General features: G+C 44.5%; 1 protein-coding gene across 1 annotated transcript; it reads right to left on the reverse strand.

Moving 5' to 3' along the window:
- Nucleotides 1-569: 569 nt before the first annotated feature.
- On the reverse strand, nt 570-25,456 carry LOC119442558 (RNA polymerase II elongation factor ELL-like). Its single transcript, XM_037707474.2, has 12 exons — nt 25,299-25,456; nt 24,109-24,156; nt 16,474-16,712; nt 14,984-15,018; nt 13,392-13,548; nt 13,146-13,216; nt 12,869-13,025; nt 8,749-8,842; nt 7,680-7,923; nt 7,230-7,296; nt 5,493-5,664; nt 570-3,183 (listed from the first exon to the last, which is right to left on the reverse strand). The coding sequence occupies exons 1-12, from the start codon at nt 25,428-25,430 to the stop codon at nt 3,022-3,024; spliced, it is 1,578 nt and encodes a 525-aa protein (XP_037563402.1). The 5' UTR covers nt 25,431-25,456; the 3' UTR covers nt 570-3,021.
- Between the last annotated feature and the right edge of the window lie 1,001 nt (nt 25,457-26,457).

Consider the following 26,457-nt stretch of genomic DNA (forward strand, 5'->3'; position numbering starts at 1 on the left):
CCATCTGTCTGTTAGCTTCCACCCGAAGAAGCCTCCAGCATTTATTTTCCTTAATGAAATGATTAGCATTAACTGTATAATTATGCACTTGGCCACATTAGGTTCTTGGAGCACATCTGAAAACATCACCTCCAGTTGTTTATAACAGCTACCTTTTGCATGGCTCTTTTCCAGATTTAAAGGAAAGCAAAATTTAAAGAGACCCAAGGCACCTGCCATTTTGCATGCCACAGCAGTGCTTCTCTCATACTGCTGATGACTAAACTACCTCCGTGCTTAATGTGGCTGCGGCACTAATTCAATGGGGTTTTTCATCTTGATATAGCCACTAAGTTCCTCGGGTCTCGCCTCTACCCTTAGTCAGATGCATCCAACAGTTTGCGATAGCAGTAAGCAATCTGCAAAAGCCAAGTTGTCAGGAACCATGGCACCAGTCCATTTGCCAACAGGCGAAACCAAACAGTGGCATGAATGTAGCAGCTGCCTCAAAGAAAGGCTGACATGTCACAATTATGGGCCAGTATCATAGCCAGAGAAACAGGTCAGCAAGGAGACAAGAGACGGGCAAATGTCAATGCTGAAGTTTGATATATTTCTCTGAATGCCACGCACATTCAAAAAGCAGGGCTGCAGCAACCCACCAACCAGTTTGCATGCAGAAGGGCCTGTTATTTAAACATCACGACTTGCATGTAACATGTTTCGTGTACGTATGTGTAAGCACTCTTGCTCAAAAGACTCGTTCAATGGCACTTCAACTGTGTAAAACGTTTGGCAGCAACTCATAAAACGCATGCATCCATCACAGTCCGAAATGCATTTGCCCCAACCCTCCACGCACACAGCTGCAAAATGTGCTGCAAGCTTGCAGACGCCGGGGGGCACCCACAGGGATCAACAGACCAGTTCCCGGGCATACGTGGGCTGGGCATCTTAAGTACGCGCCGACGTTTACATAAAGAGGAACGTTTGTCAGCGCAAAGTGCTGCATGGTAACCAGTTTCTGTCTCGCGATGATGCATATACTGATTATACGTGATGCGCAGTCGCACCGTGAATGTCTCACTTTTCCGCAAGACGATTGTTAAGACGCTTAATACTCGCATGAGCAAAAAACGCAACTCCCTGCAAGCCTTCATCCGCTCTGCAATGCTGCACATCACGGATCTTGTATGCAACTTCAATTTTTTTTTAATACTCTCTTTTTGTGTTTTTAGGATGCTTGGCTGTACACAAAAACTACAATGCACGGCAAACAGGCTGCTTAGAGGATGCAAATTGAACCCCTCCCCAAAAATATTTTTTTTTGTAGTTTTGCATTTGTAAACCTTTTTTTTTTCTTGTTTATCTGAGTACACTTTTTTTTAAATATAGTACATAAAAAAATAGCGGACGACACAACAGAGAGGCTGGTATGTGAGCCAAAGCGCTGCATCTGGCCTGACGTGAGCCCTGGGGAATATCCTCCTTTGTGTGGGCCTGTCCTTTTTTTTTCTTCTTTTTTTTTTTCCTTTAATGCAACATTTCTGACGAAAAGTGCGCTCTTGTGGCCCGTTTTCTCGGGTGGGCGCAACACAAATGCCAGAGGGCGAGCTCCCAAAGGAAGGGGAAAACAACTGAGAACAACAGAACGGCGCTGCCATCTGATTAAATCCATCCACCGCAATTTGAGTCACGCAAGTACATACATACACACACTTAATAGCAGGAACACACCAGAGAGAGGAAATAATGGAAAAAAGGAGCAGTTGGCAAAGAGGTAATAAAAAAAATACGGGAGGGCAGCTAACAAAAATGCAGGTGCATATTTGTCTTCGTTGCGAAGTGGAGTGATCCGTAATCCGGTCGTCAACATAAATAGCCTATCGTGGTGTCTGCCGTCACGCTTTCCTCTTGCTCTCTCAGAGGTCAGCCAATGAGGTCTCGACGGGAGGAGGAGGCAGAAAAAAAAAGAGGGGAGAGAGACAGAGAGCAAATCTCCAACGTTGACAAAAACAAAGAGAGGGGGTGGAGTAGGGCAGGTCACCTAGGGTGCCCACGCAAGTTCAGAATAAAAAGAGGCATGCAGGAAGAGGGAAAGAAAGGGTGAACAAAATAAAAGAGGGGGCGGGGGAGGGTGATGAGACCACATGGGGAAGATATGGTGGGATGGGGAGAGGAGTGACCGTCCAAGCTGGAATGTGAGGCCAAGCACCCCTCGCGCACACCCGGAGAAAGCACAAATGGCGGCAAGAAAAAAAAAAAAAAAATGGTGACACTAACGATGTTTCCATCCCCACAGCAGACCAGCAGCAGCCAGCTGTGTAGGCTGTATGGAAGGGAAATAGCCCAGCACTGCTGCTTCCGCTAAGTGCAGTTGACATTCTATCTTGCCCCCGAGCATGGTGTCCCCACTCCCTGGAGAAAGGAAGGAAATGGGGGCCTCCAGCCCAGAGACCAGGGGCCGTTTGCTTATACTTGGCAAGCCAAGCAATAAGCCGACGACTTCGACTCATGGCTTGCACTCTCAACAAATGACTTTAGGCCGTAACGGGAGCCACATCTGAGTCACTACTCGTGTGCCAGACTTGCTGGCATCTAAATACTTTCACTGATGCCTTCGCATCCAGCTGATCACGGCTTTGGACAGAGTGTACTAAGCACCATGAGGACGCAAACAGAAGTCGTCAGTTTACTGCGTACCTAACTCATCTGTAAAAGCAAACAGCCCCAGAATGCAAGCATAAACACCAGTTTGCCAAAGTGGAGGCCCATTGGCAGATTGCACTGGCCAAGGTTTTTTTTTTTTTCAATAAATAAAAAAAGGGAAATAAAAATGCGGGGCAAAGGGCTGCGCCACTCGGCAACTGATGAAATGCAAGCCGGCTGTGGGAATGGCTTGGTGTCTGTGAGAATGGATTTGTCTTCACAGGGGAATGAGGGGAACAACAGCTGGGAGATTGGGGAGCAGGAATGGGAGGACTTCTTCCAACTCCAAACTGAACAACATGGAGGCATCTAAGGACGTGGCGAGCAGTTGTGTTAGGACTTGGCGAGGTTCTGGGAGCGCGAGTCATAGTCCATCACCAGGCGTTTGATGTGTGCGAGCTTGTCGTGCAGGTACTGAAACTTTCGCCGAGCCTGCTGATACCGTTGGTCACGCTTGCTCTCCTCGTATTCCCTCATGATTTGCTGCTTCACACGCTATGGACAAGAAAAAAAGTCAAAGTAAGGGGAGAGAGCCAGTACTGCAAGTGCACACAATGCCTAAGTGTCTCTCTTACAAACATTTTCAAATGGTACTTATTCAGCGATAATGACACAATTAGTGAATGCTCCAGCCAGTCCTTGGCAATTCATTCTCATTGCTTACAAGAGTGCTACATCAACTTTCAGGTAAATGCAGGACCTACCGACCCTCAGCATTCAATATAATATGCAGATCTGCCAATAGGCAACTCAGAATACACATCAGTAAGCTTCAAGCATTCTCCGGCCTATTGCTGTATCCTCAGTAAATGTTTTTGATTTCAAACCTAGGCATGCCTTCAAGAAGTGCCACAGATACGTTTGTGTGACGTTTGTGCCTCGGAGCACTCCTTCCAAACCAGTGTCCAAAGAAGCAGACATTTAGGAACATAGCATATCTACAAATATAACAAAGTACATAGGCGTATTTTCGGAGGTCTGAATAATATGAAAATAGATTGCTGTGATTATAATGTGATGCAACACTGCATACACCAACCACAGCCAAGGCCTTCAAAAAACAAAGAGATCTGGACAAATACAAATGGGGGCCTGTGGACTGTTTCCCTGCATCTATCCCCTCCCATCTTCATCCTCTCTATTGCCCATAAGCCAAGGAGTACCTAATGATGTTGCCAACCTTGCCCAATCACTGCCACCATACCACGCTGCACCACATCTAAGTTGCGTGGGAAGGCCCATATATGAAATACATATAACATGAGGCCCTGCAGTAGCCATACCTATAAATCTTGCATTATGTTCAAAGCAAAATTTTGAATATAATGCAAGATGCATTTCCAGGCCCCATATTAAAGAAGAGCTCAGCTTACATTCACAGGGTTCGTACAGGTTTAAGAGACAAAAATTCAAGGAATTTCAAGGACCATTAAGGCCCTGTCAAAGCTTTTCAAGGGTGCAGAGCGGCATCCCATGTAGGATTTTTTTTACTATAACGTTTCTAAAACACTATAGTTAAACTTAGAAATAATCAAGTCGGTAAAATCGGCACTTTACTTCGTCATATTGAAATTTTGTTATATTGAAATTAGAGCTTTTATGCAAATAATTACAGTCGCTGACATATTTTTCTTGCATGGAAGAGGCCGTATAACTTTTTGCATTATCATGCAATCTGGAAAAAAAAAAGATGAATTTTACTGACGAAGAGAATAATTTTGCTGAATTTAAGAGTCTGTGACCAAAGATAAGGTTTCATGTCGTGTTGGTGATATCTTCACATTGACGGTACAAAACAAAGCATGCAAAGCTTTCGCCTCCAGTTTGCCAGCGCAGCTGATAGCGTTCCCAGCTGCGAGATGACTATCAGCCATCTTAGCTCGCCAGTAGCGTACCCAGGATCTCCGCCAGGGGGGGGGGGTTGACAGCTTGCCAATACCATCTAAATAGCACTAATTTCAATTTCTCTACGGGAAATTGTCAAAAAATGCGCTTTTTGTGAGTGTGCAGACGATTGCGCGTTTTACATCTTAGTTGCAGTACTCAAATGCGCAAGGAAAGTAAAAGGGTTAAACAAAAGAGGGGGGTTAAGTCGGCCTCAGGGGGGGGTTACAACCCCTGAACCCCCCCGTCGGTGCGCCACTGTAGCTCGCCAAACCTTCCACACATCACAGATTACCTCCAAGACAAGACATAAGAGCCGTGTGAAGAAGAAAAAAAAAGAGTGAGCCACCGCACCCACTTTTGTGCAGCACATCCAATGCGGCAGGCTTTCACCACATCACCGGCCTCACACGCCAGCCTCACATGCCTTTCTCCTGTCTCCCTTCCACTCCCCCAAAACACGGTGGAAGAGAACAGGGGGAAGGGGTGGAAGAGAGACAGGGAGAGAGGCATGAGAGAGTGTGACTGCAACGAGGGCATGCCGCGAGGGCCAGTGGATCAAAGGGGAGTGAACCCCCGCCCCCCAGATGGCTTACATTTTTTTTTCTATTTTATTTTACGGTACCATTGTTTCTAAAATGGCAAGTTTGCTCGGTCCACACCGATCAGCCATGGAAAGCGGGTCACAAACTTGATCTTAGACTGTATTACACACAAAAATAAAGAAAGAAAAAAAAATCACGGATTTTTAAGGGGAATAAAAGAATTCCAGGACTTTCAAGAGCCTTTAAAACATACTTTTCAATTTCGAGGGGTTTCAAGGACCTGTGCACACCCCACATTCGTGAAAATATGGTGCAATGATCGACACTTCAGCCTGAATCTGAGCTGTAAATGTGCTGTGCTCAAAATCAACTCACATTCCACTGTTCTGTTCCTTCTCGGGCATTGCGTAGGCAGTCTTCCAGGTCGCTGAATCTTTTGGATACAGATTCTATTGTGGAATGGAGGGCCTTGTACTCCTCGTATTCTGCATTGAAGTCGGCCTTGTATCGACCTCTCTGCTCCTCACTTGTGATCTCAGTGTACTTCCTGCATGCGGTGAAAGAAAGCAAGAGGTTCGTGTATCACCCACAGCAGACACTGAGTGCATGCTAAAGCATCTGAAAATGCACTGCAACTTTCAAGTATTTCCAATTAATCTTAGTCTTTGGTGGTGCAAGCTGCCCACTCTAAAAATGGCTATAAGATGTTCAAGTGAGGATAATGAGACTAGATAATACACTAGGTGGCTGTTACCAATTCCTGTGGGAAACAGGATACTTTGCACATGTACCACATCACTCCTAGGTTTACATATTGTATTAATGTCTCTCATACACGAATCATTCTGTTGTTGCTATTTACAAATTGAGCTTAAGCCTGCAACAATGAAGGTGAGGTCAGGCTCACAACAGAAAGCTAATGAAGATCTACAAAAACGAAGCAGGCCAGGCAGTCAACTCAACAGTTGACATGCCTGGCCTCACTCAACAGCTGACATGCAGCAAACAAATTGGCAGATAAATTTACCGATGCATGCGCAATGACAAGCACCACATATCCACACTGAACATTTTTATACAAGAAATAAAATTAGCAAAACTATCACATACAGCTAAACCTGGATATAACGAAATTGACAAATTCCTGAAAAACTTCGTTATAAAGAGGATTTCGTTATATGCAGGTTCGGCACGAAATTCGAAAAAGAAACGCTTACCATATTTACTCGATTCTAACGCGCCCTCGAATGTAACGCGCAGACAGCTATACAGCTATACGAAGTAAGGATGGTAGTTTTATCGGCTGTATAAACTTGTAAACATTCGTGTTTCTTCGACGAAGCACTCATCCTTGGAATGTCACACCAGGTACTGGATGTGTGGACATGTTTCGTTTCGCACAAGCGCAAGGTGTCAGAAACGAAGAGCAAGCGACACGATGGTGTCATAGCGTCGTATAGTGTCGCCTAGTGTCAGCTGAAGTGAAGCGCAGAGACTTGCGCAGTAACCAATGAGTGGCGCGTTGCCAGCGCGCTGAAAAAAAAAAAAAAAAAAAAAATTTTTTCCCTACGGCAACATCAAATGGAAAAGGAGAGTGCCGGCTTGGCGGGCTAGGCCAGCTGCAGCAAGCGCCGGGATCAGGTTTGATTGAAGGGAGGGGAAAAGGTCATGTCCGCGGCGGCAAGATCGCCGAGTCGAGGAATGCAGGCCTGCCTCGCACACGCGAGGCACGCACGCACACGTGCGCTCGCTCTCGCCTCGCCCCAAGCGCGCCGCCGCCGCTTCGCATTCCGTCGCAGCGGAGAAAGTGCTTCCGGTTGCTGCTCGCACAAAAATGACAAAATTTGGGGCGAAATCTCTAGTTTGTCGGTGATGAAAATTCATTATTTTGAGGGGGTCTCCTGCTGCCACTTCGTTACTTAGAGGTCTCAAATACATGTGCTTCTATGGAGTAATGGCGGGGAATAGAAAAACTTCGTTATATCCAGGAATTCGTTATATGGAGGTTCGTTATAAGCAGGTTTAACTGTATAACATATTTTACAAATGTCTGGCTGCTTTGCAGATTGACACTGCAGGCTTAAGCATACAAAGCATGAAATCTGGACTTACGTGACATATTCTGGAACTTGGTTTGTGGAATTTCGTGGAGATGGGGTAGCTGATGAAACACCAGTGGCTGCCAAAAAGGAAAATGAAAAGTTGATAATGGTTTTAGAAGTATTGAGATGATCAAGAGGTCTGACATTATCTTAGCGGTGCTGAAATTACTTTAGCAATGAATCCAATGTAACAAACAACATGACACAAGTCAAGTGTAGGCTCAAGACGGCATATCAGTGCATGGACATTAATTTAATTCAGGCACTCCAATCAAGGTGAATGAAAACAAGTGCCCAGCTCAAAAAATTTCATTAAAATGACCTCTGAAAACAATGTTTATGTGAGTGAACACACACATACAGAATTCAGCAGGCAATGCCACAGCTTGGGCCACAACATGCAGGAAGAACTACGAAGATGAAAATTCCTGGCCTCATTCTATGCCAGTAGTACACATACCATGCAAGTCTCCCGAGTCCCTTGAGTCTGGTGACGACCCAGGGCTGGAATGGCAGGTGAAGGGCACGTTCGTGACGGGCTCAGGATTGGGCGGCTGTGTGCGACACGGCTGATTGCCTGACGTGGACTCTGCAAGAACCCTTGAGTGTGGTGGCCGAGTTGTAGCACCATTGGTACAGAGGCTGATCCTTTGGCGTTTGCTGCCAGGAACAGACGATGGGGGCTCTGGACACGGCTCCCGCTTCTGAACCAAGAAACAATAGAGATAACTGCATATCATTATAGCAACTACTTGCAAATTCACTGACAATTCCTGAAAGCTTCTAGCAGAAAACAATCAGTTCAGCTAGCCAATGTCAACATTCACAAGCAGATGTGGAAGTGGGTTGAAGAGTAAATAGTCTGCAGCCAAGTAGTCTGCAGCTTGGTGCATTGCAGACAGGGCCCATTTTCATCTAAGTACATGGGACACAAAGTGTATAGATGCATAGCACTAGATTTTCTGGTCATAAGTCTGCTCAGAAAATTCGGCAGGACCAAGTTCTTATAAAACATCATGAGATGATAGATCAACTGAATCACAATTAGTGCAAAATAAGCAGTCTAGTGCCGCATAAGTGTGCACTATTTGCCAGGAAACCCCATCAGCCACCGATTATATGCACTGCAGTTCCAAGCATGGCTTGCATTCATTGCTCATTGCCAAGAGTACCACTCCCAGATTTGGAATTGACAAGCCTCATCATAGCAAGCAGCTGCAAAGAGCTTCACCGCTCATAAAGTTGTCCAAGCAGCTAAATGCGGAAAATGGCTCTTCTGTGGGAAAAACCCAAAACAGAGGCAATGTGTACAATGTGCCATCCACAAGCCACAAGAATATGTAATGCGAGAGCGTCCGAAGCACGAGACATATCCACAAAAAAATAAATGCAAAAGTTTGCTTCCCAGGGGATGGCACTACTCATCCCAGACTCGATGTATGCGGTGTGAATTTTCAAAGCACACCAGCAATGACGGTGTCAATGTACATTAGTAAGTTGTCAAAATGTTAGGAGTCACACAAGCTTACCTGTACACTGGGTGACGTGCGTGATGTAGGGTTGTGAGCTGGAGGCGAGTGATGACCATTTTCACTCGGAGGGGTCAAGTTGTGTGGCCGCATCCTGAAATGCGATTCAGTTCTCAGTAAAGCATCCGCTACACACTTCCCGGCAATGCATGCTGCTCAAAAACAAAACTCATCATCACAGAGCTTATATGTTGTAAAGATACAAAATATATTTTACTTATGTAATAATGGCACTTTAGTTAAATGGCCCTAGAGGCGCTATTTCTAGGCAGAAATTGTCCAATGAACGACATATGATAGCAGTTGTGAATTGAAAAACTTGATACTGTAAAAATTGCAATTTTTATAATGTAGTGCCCAAATACATGTATGCTCATTCAATCAAAAGCTTTACTGAAACTGGCTCAATGCTGCTGTAGACAAATAAGTCAATGAGCATACAAATGTAAGCGATCTTCCTTCAACTAAAGCTGCTATTAAGCAACCTTGTTTCGCAGAGAGCAGCATATGACATGCTCAGCAACCCTGATTACTCTCTGAAAGTTTTAAAAATGTAGACTGACAACAGCAGCACATGACAACTTTACTATGATCAAACAGAGAATTTTGTCCTTGTGTGGCAATTTGGATTTGCAATACGCAAGCATGGTATGAGCACTCACTCGATCATCCAGGTAGCTCAATCAGAGCAATCAGTGAAATACACTGCAAGTTCTTCTTGTTGATTTTTACGATCAATGGTTATGCAGTGTGCAACAAGCACTGGATGCCACAACTGTTTGAGCTTTGAAAGAGTTATTCCTTGTGCAGATACAAGACTGCTTGGAACAGCTTATGGAATAGCTGTTCTTTTCTTTTTTTGCCCTCATAGGAATGCAGCCACAGTAACCAGAATATGAACCTACAATCAATTCCAGAGGTCAGTAGTAAATTACGGCCAGCTTTCTAACTACACCTACTCCCCATTTTGTAGAGAGCAGACAATGCTATGAAAACTAGAGACTTCTCTGACTGCTAGATTCTGCAACCCAAAAAAATGTGTGCCACCTATAAAAGAAAGATATAGGTGTGCATCACGCAATTCAATGTAAACTTGTGTCTCATACTTTTATATTGCAAAATATTAATAGTATTTATTACATGAAAATCATTGGAGGTGTGAACCTATTTACCACCAAACGAGTGGAGTGATGTGTTTCTGCAACCAGCACGCACATCGCATCACTTGCTCTCGCAACCAAAACTTAGTGCGCCACATACTGCAAGCACTAAGGTACACAAATAATATTTCATTCGACATAAGCTTGCGTCCACAAGTTGTACTTGTCAAGTAGTCATTCTGTAGAAAGCACCGCAGATCAAAACAACAGCACGAGGAAACGCTAGTTGTGCCACTTCCACAGCGTTGTCTGCTATGTATGAAAAAGAATTTAGGCATGCTGCGAAAAACATCACACCATAGAGTTTCTCACTATATTACCTAGAGGAAAATCTGGCGCTGCTATGCTGTGGTATGCCTGGGAATGCTGGTATATCGTGACTTCGGATTGGAATCGTTCTCGGACAGCCAGGACGAAGAAGCACCTGGCTAGCCATAGAGTTTCTCACTATAACATCTAGAGGTTTATCTGGCACCACCGTCTATGGGAGCTTCTTGTGCCGTCATAGGAATTAAAGGCTAGGCTTCGTCTAAAACGAGGCTTCGTCTAAAACGTGGATAAGGCAACACAAATAATGCGTTCTTAAAATCTGCATAAACAGCTTTCATTCACCCATATTACATCTCTCCATAAAGTTTACTCACCTACAATGCAGAATCAAGCAAAGAAAAGCAAGAACAGACGACAAGTTATTCCTAAGCAAGCAAGAATCTTGTCTGTCCTCCAACTTTAGCGGCCAACTGATACTTTTTATGTTTCATCCAATAATATGTCCTCAGAATTAAACAAAACATGTTTTTGTGTAATAATAAAGCTAGAACAGCTTTTTACATGCTGTTTCAGCAGGAAATGAATCATTGTGAGGGACGGAATGGTGCTAGTCAGGCGCGTCTTCCAAGGCCTCCTTGGCTCTCCGAGAATGATGCCAATCCGAAGTCACAATATACCGGCATTCCCATGCATGCATACCCCAGCGAAGCAGCACCTTATTTCCCTCTAGGTAATATAGTGAGAAACTCGATGTGGCTAACACCGTTCCGCCTGTCACAATGATTCATTTCCTGCTCAAACAGCACGTAAAAAGCTGTTTTAGCTTTATTATTACACAAAAACATGTTTGTTTAATTTTGAGAACTTATTATTGGATGTACAATTATATGAAACGTAAGAAGTATCAGCTGGCCACTAAAGTTGGAGGACAGAGGACAAGATTCTCACTCGCTTAGGAACAACTTGTTTGTTCTTGCTTTTCTTTGCTTGATTCTGCATTGTAGGTGAATGAAAGCCTTTTATGTAGATTTTATTTTAAGAATGTATTGCTTGTGTAGCCATATCCACGTTTTAGGCGAAGCATTGTACAACACCAGCCAACACAAGTGTCGCAGACACATATCCCGTCATTCCGATGACAGCACAGTGCCCTTTAGGAAACTCCCATAGATGGTGGTGCCAGATTACCTTCTAGGTGTTATAGTGAGAAACTCTATGCGTGGCACCTTTTTACTGCCCGACACCGATGCCAGACAAGGAGAGGTCGCCGAAGATCAGCGCATAATGGCCTCTGAGAGTGGCACCTAGCTGTCAAACTTCACTGAGCTTGCCACTATATGGTAGACAAGCGCTCAAGTGTGGTTTAGCCTCGAAGATTGCGAGCACAATCCCAGATGTCCTATTGCACAACCCCTGCTCATTGTCTGCCAGTTGGTGGCACGTACTAGGTACTATAGTGGCTAGAACTAGAGGTGGCGCCAACGCCTGTATGTTTGCGGAAAAAAGCGCGCTCCTTCGATTCATGCCACCACTGTGGCATTGCAGTCAGCATTGTGATGCCTCCCCTAGCCCCTCCGCCTCTTTCCCTCGCTATCTGTGCATGAACACATGCGATTGTCGTCTTCTTGGTTCGACATTGCGCACATGCGATTGGTGCGCGCGTCCTCACTTGCGCTTTGAACTTATCGGCACGAAAATATCTGCCGTGAACTCAAGTAAATGCAGCTTCTTTCACGCGCGGCAAACCCATAAATTCATTGCATCACACCACGGAGAGCAGTGCCACCTATGCAAGACATGAATCAGAGGAGCAGCGCTCGCCCCTCGTTGGTGTCACCTATCAACTTGTTAGCCACCATACAGGTACTTTACTTGCCGCACCCAGAAGACAACAAAAAGGAGAAATGCATAGCCTTGGTAGTTTGGCAGGAGATGCATGGCACAGTTCCACACGCAATCTGATGTATGGCATTTAACAATATTCCAGCAGGCTTCATCAGGTTCCAACACCATATTTCAGATGCATCATGCATGGGATAGGGTGCTACGTCATACCATGTGTCTCACTTATTTGGCAGCAGCAGACAGTATTTAAAGGGACACTAAAGGAAAAAATTATTTCTTCTGTATCAGTAGCTTACCCTTCCACAATGCCGAAAGCACCCCTCTAACCGCGAGAAGCCACTTGGTAAGCCAGAAAGAAACAAAAGACATAGAAGGCGAGTGGCGATGCCACCTTTAAATTCCCGCACCAGCTCACCGCGATGTCATGGATTTTGACAGCGTCTTCTAGGTCTCAGTTAATTCTTTAGCGGTAAAGACTGACTACATTGTGTTCTAAAGGAGCCCAAGACTGAATGTGGCACGTTTTGTGAACTTTTACTGAGCCAACGTGGCCCAAATATGAAAAATTACTTGAGAAATCATGACGTCACACTGAATTGCTGACGTTGGGGTTTCTGCGTGAAATTAAAAAAATATAACTGAGCTTCATTTTCTTTTGTAATAATTGACCTATTGCAGTGTAATTAATGCCAGCAGAGTTTTCGAAGAATACTTTATCAGTCTAAATTGATTTATTGTTTTGCTTTAGTGTTTCTTTAAGAAGTGTTGCCTACAACCTTCACTGTTGAGCAACCGCAGCAGGCTTCTCAACCATGCAAGGTAAGCATAGGAAGCAGTGAATTTACCTCTTGACCAACTCCTGCTCCTCGGGAGTGTAGTAGGGCCAGTCATCACACACTTGATTCCAGGCATGCCTTGCTAAGCAGTACGAGTTGTCCTTGAGCACTGCAACTTGGCTTAACACTGCTGAGAGCCCCTTGCGGTCCTGCTCCTTAATGCCCTCTGCACAGGTGGGAAGAAACAGCATCCCAGACTAATTCAAAACAAAGTAAAGAACAATGGTGCTTGCCAGCCATGACAGGACGAGCAGGGCAATTTAATCTTTAAAACTACTACACCTACCTTTCATAAGACGTGCTAAAAGCTCCGGTTTCTTGTATGGCCGCAGGGCGAGCAGATGGATGACCCTCTCCCTACAGAAGTGAGCAGTCTCAATTGAGAATTGTGGCATGAAGGCAAGATCTCGAACGTCAATCAAAATTTCAGCTAGCACTCTTTTTTTGCCTTAGAATGACAGCAACATTAGAGCTTACTATGAAGCATAATGTAGGATGTCTAACCAGGCTTAAGATTATGCATGAGACGAACCTGTACGACCGCCGAACAATTCCTGAACGGCTCTCATTTGTGGACACGGAATTGTGGTTTTGGCCAGTAGGTTTCCCAAATGTTATTCGTGGGGGTGAGGACGACGGCTGACGAGGTGGCACTGAGAGCTGTGGCCGCTTCACTTTTACTTTGCGTCCTGCAGAAAACAGAGGTCAAACAACTTTAACACATGTGGTGCTTGTTGAAATAAAGTCCAGCCCAGTAGTTTGGCTTAACGACCATTACCAGAAGACAAGGTCAAGATGATCAACATGGATATAGTTTGAAGCAACATCTGGAGATGTGTTCTTGGACAACAACTTTCGGAGATATCACTTTCAGTGCACGCTGATTGAATGCTTGAGCAAAACCGCCCGAATCATACAACACGTTGTGTACTACGTCGCGCAAATGTGATAGTATCGCCGAAAGTGACTGTCTGAGAACACTACCCCTGGGCTAGGAACAGGTGCCATAGTGAAGCGCTCCAAATGAATAAACCAACCGCATCCCGAGTTTCACTATGCCACTGCTGACATAAAGGATGCCCATAGGGGCACTTCTTAAAGGAATAAATGGGAACATGAGTGAAAGCACAGTTTCGTATTTTGAATGTCTTTTCCCATGACAAAGTGGTTTAGTCCTTACCATGGAGGAGTATAAAAGTACCAGAAGAGAATAAAATTACACATCTGGGACATGGCTGAGAAAATGCCACAACATCATTTCTCAATAAACCACATCCTGCAGCACACCTATCTATAGTCTGTTAATAATTGTTTTATGGAATCAGCATTAACAGTTACACTTATTAAAGAAATCAGCTTTCAGAAACATTCTACAGCACTTCCAGAACAGCAGACTAGTAAAACCCACAGTGTGGCTGGCCCAGGTTCAATGGAAAAGTGGTGAGAACTGGCATTACAGTGCTGGCAGGCAGTACTTTATAGTGCATTAAAATTGTGGTACACAAAAGTGTTTTTAAAGCCAGTCCTTATAAAGATACATGTAGCTGTCCCAACCGCAGCAACTCAGCACCAGAACACCTGTCACTGATCTGCTACAAGACACGATAGGCTACTGTGACAACAGAAGCACAGTTTTCTGAACAAAGTATGCAAGAAAGCCTAACAGTTGTATCAGCAGTTCTATCAATAATGCTGAAGTAGGTTTAGCATAGAACTAAAGAGGTCGATAGCACACTTTCAATGTGCACTCCCTTATAGTACAGACAAAAACAGCAAGCACAGATTCCCTGTATGCCAAGAGGTCCCTGCATATGGAGATTGCACTTATAATTCATTCAGGATTTTCATTGTTTCATTATTGCTGCCTTCAATTGAAACATGTGTCAGTCACTGCCAATCAACTGTCACGGACGAGGACATGTCAAACAATCAAGTCGAGGCTCAACAAAAGTACCACTGAAGGAAAGATGACCTTTGTCATCTCTGCAATAGATGGCAAATATAGGGTAGGAAAAAAGCAAGAAGACATACCCTCTAAGGCATTTTAAAGCATTTGACACAGAATGTGACGATGTGTTCACATGCTTAGAAAAAAAAGAGAAAGAAAGAAAAAAGAAAACTTGCCTACATACGGAGACGTCACTTTAATCACCTTGGTGCTGGAGGAGAAAATAGAACGATTAGAGACACAAATTTGAATACTATTGTGCCAAAGTAAAAATGGTTAATCACTTTGGTTTTTCACTACAAGCAAAATAATGTTAAGTAGTTAGCTGTATGCATGAGTGAAGCAGCAATGCCTAGATACTTCCACAATGCAATATTGTATCCCTGTGTATATGGTACTGAGTGTTGCATTTCTGTCAACATGAACAACAGGGTGTGTGTACCATGAGTCAACCTACAACACCTCCATTTTAATGTTTTTAGGGAAAATAAGACAAAATGAAACACTATTTTCGTTGTCAACATATAATGCACATGCTCCAAGCATCAGGGACAAGAGATTCTTTTTACCACCTGTAGAGATTTCTTTAATGTTTAAACAACCAAAAGTGCTTTACACACGTAAAAGCAAGCACACCTTAAAATTTATTAGGAAAGGCATGATAGTTGCAATAAGACAGCATTGATATAAGCAGAAGTAGCCTACTTCATTTTTCAATATATATAACAACCACTTAAACATACTCCAAGGCTCTGTGAGGGGCATATAATGCTCCTTCATGCAATCAGCAGAACTGGAAACAAGAAATCAAGATGTTCCTACTACTGTGCAAATTGTATCTGCAGTTTTTTAATTCAGTTAAGAGGCACATTATGATTACTCTAGATAGCCACACAATTCAAAGGACACACCTAGTGCTCTCTGGCTACTGTCCCTCTGTGCTGGGTTGTCAATACAACCACTTTGACTACGGCTCATGCTGAGACTAAGTATATGCAATAGTGCCACAAAAATAATTCTGCTGCGAAAACGGCACAAAACATAACATGTTAGAGGCACAGTCACACTAATTTCATGCCCGTTTCATGTCAGCACACATCCTGCCAACTTCTTGACGAGTTTCGAACAGCATCTTATTGCCCATTCTGTTAAACTCACTCATATCAAGTAGAAGACTATGAAAGATGGATTATGAACAATGCATTTTATGAGTCACTGTTGCAGTATTTTTATGAAACGGGCCTGCATGCTTACATTTAACTCCATTATGACATTATGCCGCATGTGGCAACCCAAGCAAAAAAAAAAAAAAAATTCATTTCACTCGACTTGCACTACATTAACTCATTCACAGCAGTTCAGTGGCTGATCTTAAACGAAATGAGCCAAAACCCCTTCGTGAAAGGCTTGCACTACCCCACCTGAGACTACTGCAACGTTTTCTGCCTGCATGCCTGCACTGAATGGCAACACGTAGGTACCGTCACTCTAAACTGGTGAGATAAACTAATAAAATGCAGCACCTTCCAATTGACTCAGGAAGTACAAGGGAATCAAATGAACCTTACTTAGTGATTCTAAGGCATTCAGCACATCTAGCCAAATTTCCCCGGCCCTCATTCAATCCCCAGTCAAGAAATAAAGAGAGCCCAAGGCAGATTCGCACCAATTCTTTTTGCTTTCCTGCTCCACGACAGCCATTTTGACGCGCGTCTTTTCATAGCTGTCCTCACTGGCGTGGATCTGCATCTTGTGCAACAGACAGCCAAGGGACTCGAGGGCCCTCTGGCCCATTTGCTGGACGCACTCAAAGCTGCCTTGTGGTGCATCCTTCTCTAGCGTCGACACCCCGAAGCCAAAGCGCTGCTGCTGGCCCCCTTGTGACGGACGAGGAACTGTTATCACCTGCACAACAGAGGCACAGTGACCCCGGAACATTCCAGAAAGAGCAAGCAACTCGGCACTTTTCCGTAGACAATGTTCAGTCAAAATGCACAACATATTGATGACTAACAAAAGCCCTTCACAAAACCACGAGGCCATCGGCTCAAGTTTGAATGTTCCATGGCATGAACAGAAAAAGCGCCCTTTGTATTACATGATTCATCTACACTGCATGAAATGGACACAACAATTCACTAATATTGATCTTCAATGCTTATGTCCCATGCACATTTTCCCAGAGTTAAGCACAATATCAAAACAGCCCAAGTCAATTTAATTTTGTATTCACTCTGCTTACAACAGGTGGCACTAAATACAGCAAGGTATACAAATATTGTTACGCTAGAGGTGTCAGTGAATAATGGCCAGATTATTAGGCAGAGCTGCTACACACCGACTACTTCAAGCTAAAAAGAAATTAAAAAGGCTTTGGGGTCACTCTGAGCTACCGATTAAGTGATAATGGAGGATCTGTTTTATCTCTGCATGCCAGCCCAGCAACATGATAATACGGTGACATTGGTTTTGTTGTAGTTACTGTCTTGGGGTCTCAACATGTATCTGGGCATCATGCCAAATATTGCCCATTTCCTGCTTGAGCAAAGTGAACAGTTGAAGGCCAACTGCAACAATGTTTTGGATAATGTAAAAAGCCTAGCTTCAGATTGCATAGGTATAGGGCAGCCTCCGTGAACAATTTTACGTTTAAAATATGAGTGGATGCATCACAAAAAGCTAGCAAAAGTAGACATTTTTTATACCAACACTGGAATTTCTTTTTCAACATTTTAAATTACACCACCATTACCCCTCATTGAGAATAATGCAGAACCCGGCATGTTAAAAACCAGCCTAACTCCTCAACATGACCTCCAAAATTAGGCGGCAGCTATGGCATGCTAAAAGTCTCGGAGTTCATGAACTGGGCTTCGCATCATCCACTAACCACAAGGTGCATCCATAGTCTGCTTAGGTACTATTTAAAGGCCATTAGTAAGAAAAATAGACAATCAGCAGCCCTGTAGTTTTGCCGAGATGCTTCAATAGTATACACTACTTATTTTAACCAATCTAGCCTAAGTGAAATTCCCTTGTAGTTAGACTTCCCTGCATGGAACAGACCAGCCACATTGCTTCATCAGTGAGTTTATATACACTTTTATACACATAAACATTGTAACAACATGTAGAGTGGCTGAACCACTAATTATGCCTGCGCGCAGCTGTCACAAGTCTCTCTCGTGGCACATCGGAGGTTCTATAAATATTACGACCAACATATTCATTTACTTCTGTCAGCAATAATAAGGTCACAAAAAGTGACAGAGCAAATGACAGGCTCCTGTGCTAACTCCAATCCATTTGAAAAAAAAAAAAATTAAGAAATTCAAGTTTCATGCCTGTAACTGCAGCTGCACAATGATCACAGGAAAAGCTGGACACCTATGAACTCAACTTACCTATACCCTGCCTCACTAAAGCAGTGTTGCACTGTGGATTATGAGGGAAATCTGACACTGCAATTATTCAATCAGCATGAGCAGTGGAAGTTACAAGCTTTGGTGTGGCATATGTTGACTCACATACTAGGTAAGAGTTCATTTCTCCAATCCTGTTTTTTTTTTTCTTTCTTTCTTTTTCTGCCCACTTCAATTTCTGTTTTACTGTATCTTGGTATTTTTACGCTATTGCCACAAATATGCATAGAAGTTTACATGTTTCTTTACGCCATATACTCTTTCATGCAACAGTCTCGTATAGGGGCGGTATTCTGTAAGAGTCTACCTAGTGGACTGTCCATTTCAGCGACCGTTGATTCGCTGCTGCTTGACATGCAAGAAGGAGACTGGCTGGCACCTTCCTGCACGTCAAGCAGCAGCGAATCAACGGTCACCAAAATGGACAGTCCACTCGGTAGACTATTACAGAATACCGCCCCAGGTATGGGGGGCCTTGCCATAGGCAGTGAGAATTACAGAGTTTATGAGTAAAAACTTGCAACTTTGCGGCAGTTTGTGCCATGTGCAACATCTCCGGTGATGAGTTCCATAAAGAAAGTGTAATTATGTGCATGTGATCCTTCCAAAAAAGATACATAGTCACCTGTGGTCACAGCGCGTGCTAAAGCCATCAGTTAAACTAAGCCAGCACTTGTACTTCCCATAGATCCGATGCAGGTTCATGTGCCCCCCGCTGAAGAAACCTACTTATACCCCAGTCACACGGGCGTGCCAAAGGTCCTTTGAAGTTAAGAAGCATAGAGCTTTCAAAGGAACATTAGTTCAAGGGATAGGTGTCAGTGCTACACGGTCTCCGTTTAAGCTTTAAACAGAAACCGCAACGTATCCTTAGCGCTGCCGTCGCCTCAAAAGTAATAAAGAATATGGGCCCGAATTCGTCTTACAATACATTTATGCAGTATTTTTTCTGCAATATTTACTTTTTCTATTACATTGAAACATCAAAACAAAATATACGCGTAGTAAGGTTGTTACTTTACCAAATACCGAGGTATTTATTGTAATGTGTTGCCGCTGATGACAGGCCGTGCCGACGCTGCTGTACCGATCGAGATTGCGGGTGTCCCAAAAATGTTTAGGATTTTATTACTAGTATTTAGTACTTAGAAGCTTGTTCAAAACAGGTCAAAATTAAACTTCCGTATTTATAAACATTGTTATTTCTGCTATCGGACACCCTCCAGGCTCGAGAGTATTCCCTTGAGATTTCAAAGGACGAATGTGGCCTCCTTTGACTCAAAGCTCCCTTCGAGAAGGCCTCCTTTGGTGCGCTCGTGTGACAGCGCGCAATCTCCCTTGAAGTAAAGGATCTTTGGTTCAAAGGTCTTTGAAAGTGCCCGTGTGACTGGGGTATTAGAATGCCAGTACCGCATTTACTTCTAAAGTATGCTTCAGAAGCCCTGTGGCTAGTGCCATCCAGTCAAGGACTGAATTATTATCGAGGCTGTTCGCACGTAACGAGTTGATAACAAACCACTTTTACATAGGCAAGGGGGGGGAGCCACAGCTTTGTCATCATCATCAGCAGCCTATTTCATCATTTCATCAGTCCACTGCAGGACGAAGGCCTCTCCCTGTGATCTCCAATTACCCTTTGTTGCGCTAGCCGATTCAAATTTCCACCTGCAAATTTCCTAATTTCATCACTCCACCTAGTTTTCTGCTGTCCTCGACTGTGCTTCCCTTCTCTTGGCACCCATTCTGTAGCTCTGGTGGTCCACCGGTTATCTACCCTACGCATTACATGGCCTGTCCAGCTCCATTTTTTTCTCTTATTGTCAACTAGAATATCCGATATGCCCGTTTGCTCTCTGATTCACACTGCTCTCTTCCTGTCTCTTAACGTTACACCTAACATTTTTGTTCCATCGCTCTTTGTGCGGTCCTTAATCTTGTTCTCGAGCTTCTTTGTTTACCTCCAAGTTTCTGCCCCATATGTTAGCACCGGTAGAATGCAACGATTGTACACACATCTTTTCAACGATAGTGGTAAGCTCCCAGTCAGGATTTGGTAATGCCTGCCGTATGCACTCCAACCCATTTTTATCCTGTAAATTTCCTTCTCATGATCAGGGTCCCCTGTGAGTAATTGTCCTAGATAAACGTACTCCTTTACAGACTCTAGAGGCTGACTGGTGATCCTGAATTCTTGTTCCATTGCCAGGCTATTCAACATTATCTTTGTCTTCTGCATATTCATCTTCAACCTCACTGTTACACTTTCTCTGTTAAGGTCCTCAATCATTTGCGGTAATTCGTCTCCAGTGTTGCTGAACAGGACAATGTAATCTGCAAACTGAAGGTTGCTGAGATATTCACCGTTGATCCTCGCGGAGTCCTATGCCTTCCCAGTTTAATGGCTTGAATACTTCTAAGCATGCAGTGAATAGCATTGGAGAGATTGGTCTCCTTGCCTGACCCCTTTCTTGATAGGTAACTTTCTACTTTTCTTGTGGAGAACCAAGGTAGCTGTGTAATCTTTGTAGATATTTGCAAAGATATTCACGTATGCCTCCTGTACTCCTTGATTACGCAATGCCTCTAAGACTGCTGATATCTCTACTGAATCAAATGCCTTTTCATAATCTATAAAAGCCATATAGAGAGGTTGATTGTACTCCGCAGATTTCTCGACTGCCTGAGTGATAACATGGATGTGATCCACCGTAGAATACCTCTTCCTGAAGCCAGCCTGTTCTCTTGGTTGAGTGAAGTGTTGCCCTGATTCCATTTGGAATTATCTAGGCGAATATTTTATACAATCCCGAAGGCAAGCTAATGGGTCTATAATTCTTCAATTCTTCAAGGCCCTTCTAACTTCATCACTAGTTATAGAAGGAGCCTCAGTATCCTGTTCATCACTACTTCGAATGAAGGTAGCGTGGCTGCTCTGGGTACTGTACAGTTCAAGCAATTCTTCCACTGCTTTTACTATATCATCGAAATTCCTGATGATATTACCCTGCTTATCTTTCAGTGCATACATCTTACCTTGTCCTATGCCAAGTTTTCTTCTCACTGATTTCCTGCTTCATTCATTTTTTACTGCTTGCTCAATCTTTCCCACATTATAATTTCGAATATCCCTTCTTTCATCTTGTTGATCACAGCTTTGTGCAATACCTTTATTGCAAGAAAGTAGTGCATGGACAGATGAACCAGAAGAAATACCTCCCACAACATCTTAAATTTTTTAGGTAACAGAACCGCAAATCATGGAGAAAAAAAGCAGCAAGGAAGAAACAGTTGAAGCCAGTGAAAAATAGAGGAATCAAGAACCACATTACGGTGCTTTGCAGAAATGCTCACTAGTCACTGGCTTACATTACTGCCTTAACTACAGTCAAGTTGCCACTGGTAAGCACCGGTGCACATCAGCATCTAATCTTTGAGCACCCAACGCAGTGCCATCATACATTCGCCACGTAACATTTCACTGCACTCCACTATTACCATAATACCAGTGAAAGCTATCTTGCTCTCTCGTGTAGCTTCACTATTAAGAACATTTAGTGCCCTTTAAGAGGAGCTCCAGACCAACAGAAGTATGCATGTGCAACAGAAGCTAGAATTGGAATTCTTTTAGCAAGACTTGATAATTGTTGCCAGTAAGGTGTCAAATGCTAAATGACATATGTCACATTTTTGTCGCTTGATGCAGCGATTGCAGACGCTCATTCTTAGGCAGGAAGCCTTCATAAATCTAGTCAAAACATAAGAGCTGAGAAACTACTGAACCTAACAGTCGCCAAAAAACTGCCTTTTGTGTGACGGGAAATTAAAAAAAAAAAAAACGTACTAACTAATAATAATGAAATGCAACCAGAGAAATCAAATAACGCAAAAACAGATATAATCATGGCAATATTTCTCGCAGTACCACCTAGCAGAAAACACCAAGCATTGATGCATGAGTAATTTACCGTAGCATTTGCTTCCTCCTCTTTCCTATCCTGTCCTTCACTTCTTGTTGCTAGCGTTGCCTGCCTTCTTTCACCTCAGTACCAGTTTATTAGTGTTTTGTACACCATAACCACCATGCCACAAGGCGACAGTGCTCTCAGTGCTTATAGTACATAGTTGACATCTTCATGGCGCAGCTGACTGGAGCATTGATTTTTCGAGGTGACAGTCCTAGGATCAATGACGACTGAGGTGCATTCTTTCTATATTCATCTTATGCTCCATCACGACAACCTACCTATGACTTCAGTGGCGCACAGACGGGGGGGATTTGGGGGTTGTAACCCCCCCCCCTGAGGCCGACCTAACCCCCCCTTTTGTTTAACCCCTTTTCTTTCATTGTGCATTTGAGTACTGCAACTAAGATGTAAGACGCGTAATCGCCTGCACACTCGCAAAAAGCACATTTTTCTACAATTTCCCGTGAAGAAATTGAAATTAGTGCTGTTTAGATGGTATTGGCAAACTGTCAACCCCCCTGGCAGAGATCCTGGGTGCGCTACTGTATGACCTATGAGGCACTGTCACAAATATAGCTGGAAAGTCCCTATAACAGCCATTTCTCTAACAGGTTATATGCTATGAAGAGAACTAGTTACGATAAAATGACATGCAGTATGTAGTCTTCAAACATTGATTGCTGTAAGGAAGTAACATCCGAAAGCCATGAGAGATTGGTGATAGGTTGTCATTCGATGCAAGGTTTTGTAAAATTTCTGCAGGTGCACAAAACAACCAAGTTGAGCAGCACTCATTTCACTTTCAACAGGAGCTACAGAATAGAAAGCACTGTACTGGTCAAAGAGCGAGCACATCTCTTGTAGGAGGCAAGGTAGTAAGCCCACAGTTCCGCAGTGACTCAACGAAAATGATTCCAGCATGAAAGCGCGCGGTTGAGAGGGGGAGGGGGGGGAGGTGTAGGGGGGACAGCACAGAACAGAAAGAGAAATGAAGGGAGGGGGGGGGGGGGGGGGTACATGCAAGCAAGTCCGCTGTGCTGCTCCTGTTGCTGGGCGACTGCAACAAGGAAGACGACGCCGCCGCCGTCTCGCGCGCCGCGCGCTCGCCCAAGTAGGTTAGGAATTTGGCCCCATTTCGCACACATGCACAGACGAGGCACGCGCGCACCAGCCGGGTGCGCTGAACGCGCGCGCCGGTCCGACGGCTTCGACGGGGGCCCCCGGCTGGTTCGGCGGCGGCACTCCGCCTTTTCATCTCTCGAGCGCGGACGTCGACATGAGGACGACGATGTGCGGCCGCGGTCCTTGGTCGTCGTCGTCGACGACGTACGAGAGAAGGGGGGAGGGGGGATGACGCTTGTCTGTTGATGATAACCGTTTAGTGGCCCTCGCTCAGCCAGCCACCCCCCCCCTGCTGCTCGGGAAAAAAACGATCGAGCGTGGCCGCTCTCAAGGAGCTGATGGGGCCAGCGCCACTGCTTCTTAGCTCGCTGCGCTCAGCGCCTGGAAAAGCGCAGCGTCCTTGAACGAAACCTGTCCCTTGTCAAGGCCGTAGCAGCGGCAGCGGCGGTAGAGAAAATCCAAAACTGCCCAGCGTCAAATGAACTCTTGCAATGCAAAGCTCTCGGGCTACACTCTCTCGCTTGGCCCCCCCTCCGCCACAGTTCGCTTATCCAGTCCTTATCCACTGCCCGAGCTGCTCAGCTCCTTCTGGGGTCACTTCCCAGCCAGACTGCGGAGGAGCGGCTAGCAATGCGACGTCCGAGGGGCCTTGTTTATGCTGTCCCGTCACCGGCTTCCCCCGTCAGCGCGAGCGAGGCAGAACGTCGTGCAGTGCATCGAAATTAGCTGCCGTCTGCGTCGTCGTGGTGCTGACGACAAAGCGCGACACAAACATGTAGCGTTTCCACTCACCCCTTGGTTCCCTTCAAACTGTATCGACGGCTTCTGCGTGCACCCGCCCTGTTGTAGAAGAAAACAGAAAACGATGCGAAAGGGATTAGTCAAAACTTGATAGAAGAGATTGACGAGCGAGCGAATGTTGGTCGTTCAAACGTTCGTCGCCGCACAGCAATCGCCCAACATTGCTCGGAACCAGACACTTGCGAGTTTGCGACGGAAAGCACTGACGGCTGCCACGATACGACAAAGTCAGTTAAGACGCAACAACATCGCCGCAAACAAATGACATGCATTGGCGGCAGGATACAGCCGTGTTGAGGACGGTACCCACAACGATGACGGCTGCTAGTGTTCTCACGTGAGGCAATCTTATCGAGCCTATATCAGCCGAATTGCATATGCGGCTGCGGTGAAGATCGAGCCACAAAAGAGAGAACAGTTATCGCCAGGCGAAAAAAAAAAAAAAAACATAAAAAAGGAGCGCCTGCTGCCTCGACGCACCGACAAAAACAAAAATGTCCCAAGTGCGTAAAGGCAGCGCTCGCCGCTCTGCCTTCGATTCCCGAAAAGGAGGTTACGCCTGGTTCGTGTTAAAGCAGCACGTCGCAGCAATTGCGCCACAACCCAGCGCTACCAGCGCAAGCACTCGAATGGTCAGACATCGGGACAACATTAGCGTTGTTGAAAAACAGCTCACAGTGCAACAAGTCAAAACTCAATACGTGGACGCGAACGGCATCGTTTGCAGAGCGTTCACAGCCACTCGAAAAGTCAGCCGCAAGCGAAGCTAAAAAAGAAAAACGCGCCTTGTCAAATCAATTCGCCGCAACAAGACGATGTCTGAACCAACATAGCGATTGCCGTTACCAAATATGAAACGGACACAAACGACATGCTGAAAGGACAAGTTTTTTTACGGATATTTTTAGGTGGCGTAAGGCGAGACAACAGCTCGACTGAAAAGGAGACAAGCGGCCAACATCATAGCGCACCAAGAGACACTCGCGAACATATTGTGAGGTTTAACAATAACAAGACAGTTTCAGTAGCACACTCAAAGTAGCTGAAACAATAAATTATCACGGAAAAAAACGATATCTCGTTTGGTAAGTAGAATAATCTACTCCAACAACAGCTGTTTCACCGTCCACAAATACATCTGGCAAACAAAGAGAGCTAGAAATACAAAAAGACATACTGACCTTGTACTTTAAATATTCCTCAATAGATCTCAGCGCCGAATCTGTGAGTTTAACGAATATAAGCGTTTTATTTTTCGAGTAATTCCCCTGTGAAGACAGACCATATTGGCTCCCCTCTACCAGTGCCGCCATTTTGGCCTTTCTCGCTGAACATCTGATCCCGTGATGCAATGCGCGGTCTACGCGCAACTTTGACGTCACAAGCGCATTCTCTTCTGTGAGAAACATATTATCATTGACGTCACTAACATGAAAAACACATGTGGAAACACGACGGGTGTGTCTTGCAAGAAAACTTTAACAATATCAACCAAAATTTTAAGGCACAAAGACAACTTGTTTTGTAGAATCAGTGTTGTCCAAATTCACGCCTCATAGAATGGCGCTCTCTATGTTTGAAATGCAAATCTTGAAGGCTATGCTTTTGCTGGTTGAAGGCGTCGGACTCGATTTCGGGAGCCGGAAACATGTCATAGACGCCGGGTTTTGGACAGCATTTAGCGCAATAAGATTGCATTTGCTGTTAATGTGTTTTTTCGGATGACACTTTGTTTTTTATCTGTTTTGGCGCTCTATAAACTGCGCTAGTGCGGTTATTCAAGCACTGTCCAAGTTCATAATGCTGCAACAAAGTTCGAGATTCTGTCGTTCTGCTGTTGTTTTGTAGGAAACTCCATGATTGACAGACCATGCTACAGCCATGCTTTGGCGTAATTTAGACTCCGAAACTATTACGGAAAGCCTATATATTCGACAGCTTGGCGGCGTCATGGTAGCCGTGTGCGAACATTAAATAGTTGTTTAAAATTTGTATTGTTATGAAATCTGATTCAACTGTCCAGTGGTCAATATTAAAGGTGGATGTGACTGCATGGCAGGCGTGAACTTATTATTTTTTTTAAATAGGTGAATGTTCAAATCCGCAGCCTGTAGAGTGTGACCCTCTGAAATTAAAATGCATATCTTGAAGGCTATGCTTTTGTTGGTTGCATGCGGCGGAAACGATTACGGGAGCCTAAAACACGTCGGGTTTTCGTCAACACGCAAAGAAAAAAGACACGCGGCGCTTCAGACGCCGTCATTGCGCGGTTTCCTCCGGGCCAATGCTCTCAACGTTACTAGATTACCTCTTTTGAAAGAGGTAATCTAGTAACGCTGA

Source organism: Dermacentor silvarum, chromosome 2 (assembly GCF_013339745.2).
Source record: "Dermacentor silvarum isolate Dsil-2018 chromosome 2, BIME_Dsil_1.4, whole genome shotgun sequence".
In the NCBI taxonomy this organism is placed as follows: domain Eukaryota; kingdom Metazoa; phylum Arthropoda; class Arachnida; order Ixodida; family Ixodidae; genus Dermacentor; species Dermacentor silvarum.